This window comes from Nelumbo lutea, chromosome 7 (genome assembly GCF_056320005.1).
Source record: "Nelumbo lutea isolate HS-2025 chromosome 7, American lotus-T2T, whole genome shotgun sequence".
Classification (NCBI taxonomy): Eukaryota; Viridiplantae; Streptophyta; class Magnoliopsida; order Proteales; family Nelumbonaceae; genus Nelumbo; species Nelumbo lutea.
The window spans coordinates 21489901-21503020 of record NC_142690.1 but is presented as its reverse complement, the minus strand read 5'-3'; the positions used below and the strand labels follow the sequence as shown (position 1 = coordinate 21503020).

General features: G+C 37.0%; 1 protein-coding gene across 1 annotated transcript; it reads right to left on the bottom strand.

Annotated features, from left to right (window-relative positions):
• Window positions 1-2123: 2123 nt before the first annotated feature.
• Window positions 2124-9878, bottom strand: LOC148845588 (protein ACCELERATED CELL DEATH 6-like). Its single transcript, XM_088955882.1, has 5 exons — window positions 9160-9878; window positions 5283-5346; window positions 4207-4701; window positions 2525-2988; window positions 2124-2388 (listed from the first exon to the last, which is right to left on the bottom strand). Exons 1-5 carry the CDS (start codon window positions 9876-9878, stop codon window positions 2124-2126), a joined length of 2007 nt encoding a protein of 668 aa, XP_088812008.1.
• Window positions 9879-13120: the final 3242 nt, after the last annotated feature.

Here is a 13120-nt window from a genome sequence, read left to right as displayed (position 1 = left end):
TTCTCCATGTAATGGTTACCCTAATAAGGTAGTCATAATGTTGGTTAAATTTTTATCAAATATCAATGTGGCTGAACCATGGTTATCGGACCGGAAAAACCGGGAATCAGTCAAGTGATCGGTTTCGTTTTACCCCAGAACTGTTATTTCCTAGAAAACCATAGATTTGGTCAGCAAACCGCTGACCTGGGCGGTCGAACCGTTTGATCTGTTCAACGGTTTGGCCGTTTTTTTTCTTAGTTTTTATTTTTTTTGTCAGAACGGGTCGTTCGTTTGGTTTGAACGGTCGGACCCCTGATTGGTTCGTTGTCCGGATCGGTTTCAAAAACCTTGTGCTGAACAACTCTCACATTATTCTGGACTATTTTCATGATATTAAATGGAATCAAATCATCATGATAAGTTCAAAACTTCTCCTTCAAGGACGGTTGCTCCTTGTGTTGCGAGGTGGAAAGGGCTACTTGCTTTCCCCTTTTGCTGCGGGATGAGACCTGGGAAGTCTCTCCTCGGTGAGGAGGACGGTTGCTCTGACGGCAGTTGAGCTGCTATTGGTTTTGCGGCATTATCGGGCACCGCGGTGGAGCTGGCTGCTGGTAGAAGTGATGCAGGACTTGTTGCATCTGGGCCTGAATGGCCTGCACACATTGTACCAGGTCATTCAGTTGGTTTTGTCCAACCGGAGGATGAACCACGGAGGGTTCAGTGAAGGCAACACCCATCACAAGAGGGAGCGGGGCGTTCACTGGCTCAGGGGCTTGGGGTAGATTCAACGAGGGGACCCCAAATGCATTGAGCGGCACGGTGAACTGACCGATATGTATAGTGGGGGCCTGAGGTTGCCCCCCGGAGGTATTCATCTTGTTGTTCTGCCCGACGTTGCTAGAAGATGCCATTAACACTGATGGATGCTTAGCAAAGAAGGCTTTTTGAAGCGTTTCCCATAGATGGTGCCAATTGATGAAGCGCAATCCGACCGCTCCTAGCTGGAAATGACTTGGCTCCTAGCTGACGACGGGCTTGAGTGACCTGTGCGAAGAGAATTAGAGAGCTTGGGGTGGTTCACCCAACGAGGCCACTCCGATGCTTAAGTTAGCACTTGGTTGAGAGCTAGAAAATAAGATTGTAAGAGAATGAGAGAGCTAAAAAGCAGTGGTTACGCATTACCTTGGCCCTTGGGGGGGTTGAGGTCTCTATATACTGGTGCTCTGACAGGTTTGGTGGGGTTGCTCCTAAATCCCCGCTGTGGCATGATCCGTTATCATGTTAGTTGGGTGTAACGTCTCTTTGCAGTGCGACTGAACCAGGGAGTGGGTGAATTAATACAACCATTGTAAGGTACGGTCCCGCAAGTCATGGGATATGGAAGTACAATCCTCAGGGTTGCCAGGTGGAATGACCCGTTTAGGTAGCGAGCTCCCCGCGAAATACCGAGCTGCCTGGTAGTGAGCTAACTGGTAGCGAGCTATCTGAGCTTGCGTTCTTTAGGCTCGTTCAGATCCGAATCCCGAGGTGACTGAATGCCAAGGTGATCTTGCCCGAGGTAGGTCAGTCTCCGAGGTGGTCCCTTTGCTTGGATTCGGCGCTTCCTTGGTCGCAACCTAGTACCGAGGTGGTCTTAGCTCGAAGTCTCAGTTCAAACCCGAGGTTACTCTGTAGAGAACTGATCATGCTAAGCTGTTACTCGTGCCAAGTCACTTTCACATGCCGGACTGATTATGCCGAATTATCACTTATGTCGAGTCACATCCACGTGTCTCCCTGTTACGAGTTCTTCAATATCCATATTCCCGCGGATTTCCATTTGTTTGCTTTCTTTGCAACGGTAGTAGAAATCCATTTCGGAAGTGCTTCAGTTATTGGCTCTATTTACCATTCTTCTGTAAGCCAAATATCTATTTATAGGAAAAACAATACTGAAACTCTACACATGTCAGATGAGATGTGTCCAGGGCTAATTGGGTTAGGAATTTCGGAGAATCTCACCGTTCATTCATGGTATTTGACAGAACCATTCGCAATTTACAACTATGATAGATCTTTCTGCGTTCGGGTTGAGTGATTAACATATTTGACAAGGATGATTTTGGTTTCACAGAAAATAAGGAAGAAAAAGAAAGTTGAAGTTAAAAAATCTTCAGGAATTTCACCAATTTTGTTAAGAAATTTTCCTCAAATTTCTGTTTCAACCCAAACATAGCCTGAGTGATCGACACATCAGTTAACTTCTCTATAACCTTGATTGAATTTCGACTTCCAAGTTTCTTCCCAGAAGCTTCAGGATGGTCACGGCCCCAACTCTGTGGCTTTCTTGCTTTGATGGGTGAAGAAGGCAAGAAGCCCCCAGGCCCACGACTGGGTGAAGAGACTTCCCAGTCTCTGTACGTCCATCTTTATTCCCAACTTTACGAGAAAAAAAAAAAAGAACTATGCTTTTAATTTCTTTACTTCCCACTTTGGTACCCTATAAACACTAGAACCAAAAATACAGATGAAAGAGCAGATTATGCAAACTGCAATGGCAAACCCAGAAGAATTGGCCAATATAGCATATGTGCCTGAAACAAATGCTACTACCAATGCCAACATGGAAAATCGAATGTATGGTATGGCATTTAGCAATTGAACAACTTTATTGCCGTAGTGTTTCTGCATTGAACCTTTGAAGTGAATTCTCATCGAGGAAATAGATAAACTGAAAGCCAAAGAGTTAGCTACCATAAATATCTGGAAGGCTGCTTTCCGTGACAAAGTTGGCATTCCTTGGTCTGTGCCATCATTTATGTACCCACCAGGGATGGTTATACCAGCTGCAAAGGCGACCGTCGTGATGATTGTGGATACCAACAAATGGATGCTGCTTCTTTCTTTCCATGGGTCTGAATTAATATTGTTCTCGTTAGGTTCTGTTTCCTCCTTAGGTTCATGTTCCATAAGTGCTACATACCTCCCAATTCCTTTTAAGTTTACATATTTTTTCCGTTTTCTTCCCTGTGATAAACAACTATTAATATTAATGAAGAATAGTGGAAAACAAAATATACAAGAGAAACATTGGAACGATAAAATAGTATATCTGCACAGTTTTCTTACTTTAATCATTTCAGTATATAAACTTTGATAAATGACTTGGCTAGATAAATGCAAATTCAGTGACTAGAGTGTAGAAACCACATTTTCATTAAGTTGGTTGCAATCGGGTTATAGCATTGGATAGGATCTACCTGGATTTAAATACAAGGCAATTATCTGCATGACATACATGAGGGAAATCGTTTGTTTGAATCACCACACTTTAATGTAGAATGAGGAAAATTCACGATGCCACATCAATGTTAGGTGTTTGTGCATAACGGAGCCCTGGTCTCTATATGGGTCATAGACTCATAGGTCATAAAAATTAAATCAAAATATAACATCATATTATATAAGTTAAAACATTTTAAAAAAAGTAGGTCAAAATTTTAAAACTTGTCTTTTCCATCTCATTTTACTTTTTGTCCTATTTTTGTTTGCACACATGCCATGAGATCTCTTAAAAGCAAAAGCTCTATACATACTTAAAAAGCACATGCATCCAGCTGCGTACTGAGAATATTCCGCATGTGGACTGGATGCCATGTGTACAGGAATTTTGCTTCTGAGAAAGATGGTTAGATCCAGGCACAATGCTATGTAAATTCTTTCAAAGTGGGTACCTTGCTTTTATAACAAGGGAGAAAGGATAACAAAGGTGACGTGGACAATCTTATATATATATATATATATATATATATATATATTATCATAAATACAATATAGATACCATCACAAAAGTACCAAACCAGCAAAATCAATAGCCTATTGGTGACCAAAAGCCATACATGATACACTTAGGCCCCGTTTGATTTGTGGGAATAGGGGTTCAGAATCGGGATTGGAATGGGCTATTATGATTCCAATTGTTTGGTTGGGTGGAATTAGAATTCCATTCTCATTCCTGCTGGAATGGCATTCCCTCTATTTGAGGGAATGGCCATTCCCTACCCCTCCCTTGAGAATGAAATTCCATTTCTGCTGATTTTAATTTCCATTCCCATTCTTGTTTGAACCAAACAGATTATGAGAATGGACCATTCCAATTTCGATTCCGACTGCGAACACCAAACAGACCCTTAAATATCTTGAACCTTGTATGTAGTCAGAATCCGGCCAGGTTAGGGCACTTACCTTTGATGAAAAACACCAAAAGCGCACAGACTGTTCTGGTAAGGGCAGTATAGACCTCATTACCATATTCCCTTGTGCTAGATGAAAAGGCAACTTTCTTTGGTTATTTGTCTTGTCAGCAAGGCCCATGAACACTGGCGAATTGACAATGTACTGAGCCACTTCAACCATTCCATATTTTGCAGCAAAATGTAGTGCATTCCAGCCTCTATCATCGCAAGAGTTACATAAATCTGGACGATATTCTGTAAGCACTTTTATTACGTTGATGTGGCCTTGGTGAGCTGCAATATGAAGAGCCAGCATATGGTCCTTGTTGCGGACATCAGCGCATGAACCATCAAATTCCATCAACAGTCGAGCTTCTTTATGGTAACCAATGCAAGCAGCAATATGGAGTGGAGTGCATTTCTCCGCGTCGACCTCACGAGCCATTGCTGGCCTTCGTTCCAATAGCATTTGTATTATCCCTGCCATTGGCCAAATGGGAAAAACCTAAAATGACGAAACAATAATGAAGATAAATTGACACAAAATGAATGACGTTGCAATTAAAGCTGATCATTTTTTTTATCAAAATTCATGGATGGGTATTGCTTGGTCAAAACTCTTCCCATACCATTTCTTCCTCCCATCATAGATTTAACCATAAAGAAGAATTTAATTAAAAGATGAGCTAAAACAAATTTTACAATAAAATAAAATTCTAAATATTGCAGAATCATGGAAAGAGCATATAGTTTTTATTCCAACCGTTGTAGCATCTCGAGCTTTGTCAACTAACAAATAGGGACTTTTAATGGAGGAAGAAGTCCCTAGTATTTAGTCTAGAGAACATTTGAACTCATATCATCACTATATGTTACAAAAATAATTAATTTTCTTCGTAAAAGTAAGGAAGGACTTTTGGGTGAATTATAAATTACTATCCTATATACCTTACGAGTAGTGATAATTATCCCCCTGAATTTTTAGATTCTAACAAAGACTCCCTCTCCGTTAAATTGAATAACAGAAAAAAGTTATCAAAATGCCTATCTGAGAATCTTTATAAAATGAGACTTGAAACAAAAGACCAAAAGGCTTCTATGAAGACCTGGAGTTGCAACAAATACAACATGCAATTTAGTCTCAATAAAACTAGTAATAAATGAAAATTGAAAAAAAAATGCTAAAAATTCTTTGAAAAAAGGTAGTTTTGGTTTTTAAAAAAGTTTAAACGAGTGACCATAAGTACACCTTGTGCTCATTTCATGCCTTATGACCTTTCAATTACTAATTATAGTAGTTCGGCAAGACCTTTATGACCTTTCTACTATAATTAGCAGGGAAAGAAAGAAAAAGGGAAAATTCCTGATCAGTACCTGTAATTTGGCTTGAGCGACAATTTGGTCTCCCAAATTTTAAAATGCTACAATTCAGTACCTGAACCTTCAAAACGTGATAATCCAGTACCTATCGTTGTCGTTAACCAGTCCATTAATCAGCTGTTAAATGACATTTGAAAAGTCAAAAATAGCCTAAGAATGCTATCTAATTCTCTTTATCAACCATCCAAACATTGACAATAAAATGAGTAGTCCCAAATTCTAGATTCTTCTAAACAATCACTAGCATTTTTGAATAGAAGATACTAGGATTTTGGACTGTTCATTTTTTTGTAAACATTAGGATGGTTGATAAAGAGAGTTAGATGACATTTGAAGGGCATTTTTGACTTTTCAAATATCACTTAACGGCTGATTAACAGAATGGTTAACAAAAGGTATTGGATTGTCACATTTTGAAAGTTCAAATACTGGATTGTCACATTTTAAAAGTTCAAGTACTAGATTGTTGCATTTTAAAGTTTGGGGACCAAATTGTCACTCGAGCCAAGTACAGGTACTGATCGGGAATTTTCCACAGCCCCCTAAGCTTTTTTCTTTTTTTCCTTACAACAGTCCCTCATGCTTGAAGATATCTATCACACTACCAGGTACCCAACCTCCTTGACCCAATGGTGTTGGGATGGGGATTATTTCAAATGTATATCAAAATATATTTAAAATATTATTTATATTTTAAAATTTTATTTTATTTTAAGTAAATTTAATTTTAAAAACTTATGTTAATTAACAAATTTTGGTGATTCAGGTCCCCATGGGGAATCTACCTCCGTCATGGATTGGGGATGGAGGACAATTTTTATCCCCGGTGGGAATCAGAATCGGAGACAGATTTATCTCTAAACATGGGTCGGGGACAAGGAATATGATCCCCATCCCTTAGACATTCCTAGTTGTTACACAAAAGCTCTCTTGTTTGGCCGGGCTTATCTTTGATTGGGCTACATTGTCTAAGCCACTTTGAAGAAGCTACTAACTAGAAAATAGATTTATTAACTTTAAAGTAGATTCTGGTTTTCCAAGTTTTTCACCAAACATAGATTTTAGGCTTTCCATGTAAGGCCCACCTTGCAACGCCAAAGGCCATTGCCTGAAAACTATAACCCTCCAAACGGGCACTTAAAACTTTGGCTCAACTTGATATCAAACAAAAAGAAAAAGGGAAAATCTATGATGCAAGAAAGACATGGTACAAGAAGAGTTTTGACCAATCAATACCCACCCATGAATTTTGATAAATAACACTTGATTGGTTACCACATTTATGATACCAATAAATTGGTCAAAATTTTTTTAGATATCATATCTTTTAAATATCAAAGTCGATCCCATGGTAATTGGGAATTCATTGTTAGGCTTAGTTTGGAAGGAGGACAGATACAAATATATATGCAGAGTGCAAAACCTTACATTTTGTATTATTTTGTATGTATTTGTAATGTACATATTTGTATTTATACTCCTTACAAATTTGTACAATACAGATACAAGTAAAATAATACAAAATACAAGGTTTTTTACCCTAGATAATTACATTTGTACTCCTTCCAAACTGAGTCTATAGAGAAAATTTTGAAATGCAAATCAATCAGATCAAATTTGGATAGGGGGTATATCTGATGTGATATAATAAAAATCCAATAGATCTTGATGCAAGATCCGATGGATACATAAAACATATATTTGAATTTAATTTGTTTGCGTATTCGGATATCCAATTTGATTAGAATATCAGTAAACTTTAATAAAATTAACATAAATTTACAAAATGAAAAAAATGAAATATAAAACAAAAAAGATATACTATAAGAAATAGCTTTATCTAGATTCAAAATACTATTTAATTTTAAAGAATTTTAATACTAAAAAGAAGTATTCAACATGGTAATATCCGAATCAATCTGATTAGACGAACTAGTTTTGAATTTGAATAGGATTAAATCATATCCATTGCGGCCTTAAGAAAATTTTATATTTTATTAGAAAGTTTAAAAAAAAAATGTCAATCCAATAGCCTACTTGGTTATTGGTTGGTAATAGGACTGTCTTCTTTTATCCACTTTCTCTTCATGGGTGAGGTTCGGCCCAATAACCCTTATTGTACATGTTTGGTATTTTGGCTGTTTTCTAGAGAAATGCCGTTATGTCATCAATATTATGTGAACATTTTGATTTTATCAAACCAAAATCTTATTTTAATTTTAACCCCGAACCAAAGCTCATCATGTATTTTGAATTGGTAGGCCGTCAAAAGATCTACTTAGAGCTCGTTCCGTAGGACTTCAGCTTTGATTGAGATGCATTGAGTAAGCCGCATTAAAGAAGTTATTGAAATTAGCTTCACGAGAAATTTATTATAAGTGTATTCTAGCTTTACCAACTTTTGACAAAACAAAGCTCATCACGTGGGACCTGCCTTTCAAAGCTAAAAACCATTCTATAAAAGCCCTCACTAATAGGCACTTGGAATTGCCAAACAGCCACTAAGATGTTTTTCATATATTTATCATTTAATTTTGGCAAAATCTATGGCGCACGAATTGCACTATGAAGCAAAAAAATTGAACTAGTGATAAAGTAAGTTGAAACTGACCTTATTAAAGTTTTAATGATAAATGACTTCGTAAAATGTAAAAATACATCTTGTGAAACATGAACCGATAAAATGTTAATAGACCATAATAAAATTTTGATTTAATGTAATATACAATAGTTGAAGTCTTTAATTTTCTTTTACTTACCATGGACATACCTTTCTATTGGCTTGTAGTAAAGTCTCTAGGGTGGAGACCTGGGATCAAGTCCCCCTTTCACTTAGGTTGGGGTGTAGCTAGGGTTTTGGGCAGTGTTGGAGTCAAGAATTGTCTTGGGGGGTGTGTAAGAGATGAGGGAGAATGGATAGCAGGTGAAATTTTCTATAATGCACTTAGAGGAAGTATTGTCCATCTCAAATCAAATATTTAAGTTTGGGCTGGGCTGATAGGTATTGTCCAATCTGACCCTAAAAAATAAAACACATACCTCATTCCAATTTGAGCTCAAACCTAAAAATCCAATCCAAACAAATTGGATTGTCTCAGAAAAAAAAACCTAATGGATCAGGTCAAAATTAAAAATTGGGATTCAACAAATTGATTTGGATCAAGAATGTCCCTGAAAAAAGTTTGATGGGCCAATCATTAGCTCAACCTGATTGCTTTTGCTAAAAATGGGGTTCGGATGAAGTTGTAAGTACATGCTAATGAACACTTGAAATTTTTTTTACACCTGTCCTTTAAAATATCCACGTCTATCCTTGAAAAAGATTAATACTCACTTTTGACAATTATCAAAATATTTATTAAATATTCATTTAACATGCTTATTTTATTGTGCCTATTACGTCCGGTCCCCTAAAAATGAAGGATGAAGCGATTTGCAAGCTCTGAATCGAAAAAGAACAATTTATCTCTTGGAATTTGGCTATTGATTTTGATCGTATTCAAATCTTATTTGAATGTAAATATATAGGTCTAGAAACCTTACAAAGCCAGCCTCGGATCGGATCCACCCCTAGTCTAAGGGCATAATAATAAGAAGAGAATGGGGATTACCTGATTGTTTCTGGAGAACTGCATAGTGCAAGGCCGTCGTACCATTGGGGCCGCGCCAACTAAACTTGTTAGAAGATATAAAAAACTCTGCGATTTGGAAGAATCTTCTCCGGATAGCCATACACAGTGGGGATTCCGCGGATTCATCGTCCTCCTTTACGATTGTGGCCAATTCAGCGTCTTTTCCAATCAGCGATCTCACGAGCTCAAATTGACCGCTCCGCACAGCCTCGTGCAAGGCCGTATGGTTCATATGATTCATCGTCCTCAGTAGCCTCCTACTTCCATCAATTTCTCTTTCAATCTCTGCTTGGGGGAGGGGAATCCCTCCGGCGCAATCGATGAGAATGTCAACTATTCCACAATGCCCGAGCCTGACAGCTACATGTAAAGGAGTGTCGCCTTTTGCATCTTGTTTTAGCAGGGATTCTGGATTCAGAAAGATGATTTTCCTCACTAAATCTTCGTTTCCAAATTTGACTACAGTGAGAAGAAGGCTGCTATCTCCTGGTCCAAGTGTGCTATCACCTACAAAACTACTGAGGCGAGCTTGGTCACCCTCCATTGCAGCTTTGTACCATTCTGGACGCTTGGTTGTACTCCATGACTCCTTCAGGCGATTCACATTCAAATTCTCCGGACTCTCGACAAAGATAAACTTCCTTTTGAGTTCAGCTGAACGGATGTACATTTTTCTTTTCGGAAGGGCTTCAATTGGCTCTCTATTTACTCTTCTTCTGTACTCTATAAATAGACCTGGCAATCGGGTTGGGTGGGTTGGGTTCGCATTGGGTCAATGTATTTTGGGTTGGGTTGTCAAATGCTAGACCCTAATCTTAGATGTTCGGGTTAGAGTTGATTCATGGGTCAATTTGGATCATCCCAAAAAATAATTAAAATTTAAAAAAATAAAGAAAAATTACATGAAAAATGTCAAAATTAAAAGAATTAACCTTAAAATTCTAAATATAAAATAAAAATTTAAACATTTAACAATTTAAAAAGTAAACAGTAAAAAGTAAAGACTAAATAAAAAAAATTAAAGAGTGAAAACTTATAACAATGCATAAATAATCTCAATTAAACTTGACAATCGAGTTAATGGGTTGACCCATGACCCAACCCAATTCAATTTTTTTGGATTGGACCATTTTCACATTCGGATTGATAAATATGAAAACCTAATCCTATTTTTTGGGTCGGATCGGAATTTAAACTTGATATTAATTCATTAATATCAAACTGAAAGGTTAGAACCAGTCATTTGATCAGTAATCTGCTGATTTGGCCGTCTATTCAAACTGAAAGGTTAGAACCGGTCTCGAAAACAGTTCTTTGCCCGATCCTGTTTTTAAAACCTTGATATGAATTCATTAATAGATCTATGTTCTAATTTTTATATTCTTAAAAAATATTTCTATTGTTTATTTAATTTCTTATTCTATGTTTGCATCCCAATTTTTGTTCCTGGCTGAGTTGTCCCGTTTACTTTGGGAGGATGCTCATGGCTTCCGGGCTCCTATAGTTTAAATTTGTAAATGCCTACGTAATTTCCTACTTCATTACTTCTCCACTGTCGTCATTTTTAAATACAGATGCATGTGCCATTGCGTTCTCTCCAATTTCCATGAACTAGCATGAGAAAATCGACATGTCAAAGACAGCTAATAGGTCATGAATTCCGAGAATCCCCACTATTCTTTTTCATTGTTTTTTATTTATTTATTAAAATATAAAAACTTTCCTAACAATCATTAAATCCTCCGAGGTTTTATTTTAATAGGGTAAAATACAAAAACCTCCCCTAAATGTTTAGAAATCACATGAAATTACAAAATTGCCCCTAACTAATTGTGAGGGCATCATTAAAATATTTTAAAATGTCGAAATTGCCCTTATTCGGCTAATCTCTCTTTTACACTTTGTTATAGGGATTTTTCAAATAAAAAAAAACCTAATACCACTTGCAGTGGTGCCGGTGATCGAAATATTCCATTCACCGGAGAATAGTTTCCATTTTCCAACAATTGTTCTTCATCGACGACTGTTCTTGCCTGGAGAAATTTCTTTTGTTTCCGTTTTGAAGCCCATTTGTTGATTGGCGAGTGTTCTTCACTGAGATAAAGCTTCATTGGCTGAAAGGTTAGTGTTTCGTAGGATTTTATTCAGTTTTAAATGGATTTTTATTGGATTCGAATATTTTATTATGTTGAATATGATTTATGCTCTTCGTTTTCTTCCATGGTCGTTCTTCTAATATTGGATTCGAATAAATCGTTCTTCTAATACGACTTATGCTCTTCGTTTCATAGGATTTTATTGGATTCGATATTCTCTTGGAGTTTATTCTTTTGTTTTAATTCACTGTCGCTTTTTAAGTTTCTATTGTTTGTGTATTAATCTCACGGCCAGCATCTATATTACTCAGCATTCCAGAGTTACCCTGCATCATAAGCTACTAACTAGCATACCTCAAGAAATGATTTGACAAGAAAGTGAAGTCAGAAGAACTCCATCAACTGCAAAACAAACCTGCATATGCCCAACACCCCCAAAGAAAGACAGAAGGATTAGCAACAATTTAGATACAAGCTGCTGCTTATATCCATTATGAACAATGTAAAATGTATAATGATTAATTGAAAGGATGAGTTGTATTGACAAGACGAGTAACAACTTAAATAGATAACAGAAGAAGCTTGAACCAAACGTATTCTGAATAAAAAAAATGCATGCCCATTGCAAAGCTGTAAGGATAAAGCTTTTTCCATCATTATGACTAACAGTTTGCATGATAGAACCGGTATTTCCAGTAATATTGGATCAAAATTATTAGTGTAATTTATTTATGAAAATGATTATTAGTGCAATTTGAACTAGAGTAAATAGAATGGTTTTCCTTCGCTAAAATAAGCAAAGTTTCACTTACAAATCTAGAGATCACAACAGTTGTTTAAACATTGGGCCTGAACAACATAGGGAATAAAGGAGTTTTTTTTGTATAAAATACTATGTTTAGAGGGCCATACTTGTATATTTTTCTTCTCAGTTAATATATTTCATACTTTACTTCTTTAAAAAAAAACAGAGGGAATGATGGCACTCTTGATGCTGTCCTAAACAATAAAGGTAGCAAGGCAAGCCAGGATGGTTATCTCTGTTGCTGTTAATTTGACATTTAATACAACCGTGTTTAAAAGTTTCCCGGCAGCCATCCTTTTTATAGGACAATGATATCCCCATCCAGCATTCCAGAGTTTCTATTATTTGGGTATTTAACTCTCACTTCTTTTGTTTAGTAGAAATGTTTCCTGTGTACAAATACTTTACTCAACAATACTGAGACGAGTTCCTATGTATACACACTTTACCCATCCAAGACCAGAGATATGCTAGTCCACAAGTCAAACAATATATGTAAAAAACCCTAATAAATGAAGTAGATCAACCTTTACTTGAATAAGTTGCAGAGGGTAAGGCACCCTCAGTTGAATCAAGGCTCAGATAAATAAGTTGCAGATTCCTTTGCTAGAGAAGGTGGAAGCCAAGAATAGCTATACCCGAGCCAGCCTTGAGGGGCTAACTGTAGAGGATTTACAGTTTTACAAACTCAACTATTGCAGCTCTGTCCTCAAGCAATAGAACATAGGAAGGTATAGGGGTGTCAATTGGACTGGATTTGGTCCAATCCGATCCAATCCAATGTGAGTCCATTACAAATTGACTAGGTCCAATCCAATCCAATGAATATTTTGGACCATTTTGGACCGGTCCAATTCAATGTCTGGGCCATCCAATTTATTCAAATTTGTTTTAATTTAGATTGGTTTCAACCCAAACCCAGTCCAGTGACACCTATATTACTATCTTATATCAATGGACTAGATATTGGCTTAATCCAACCCAATCCAATATAAATTTATTACGGACGGA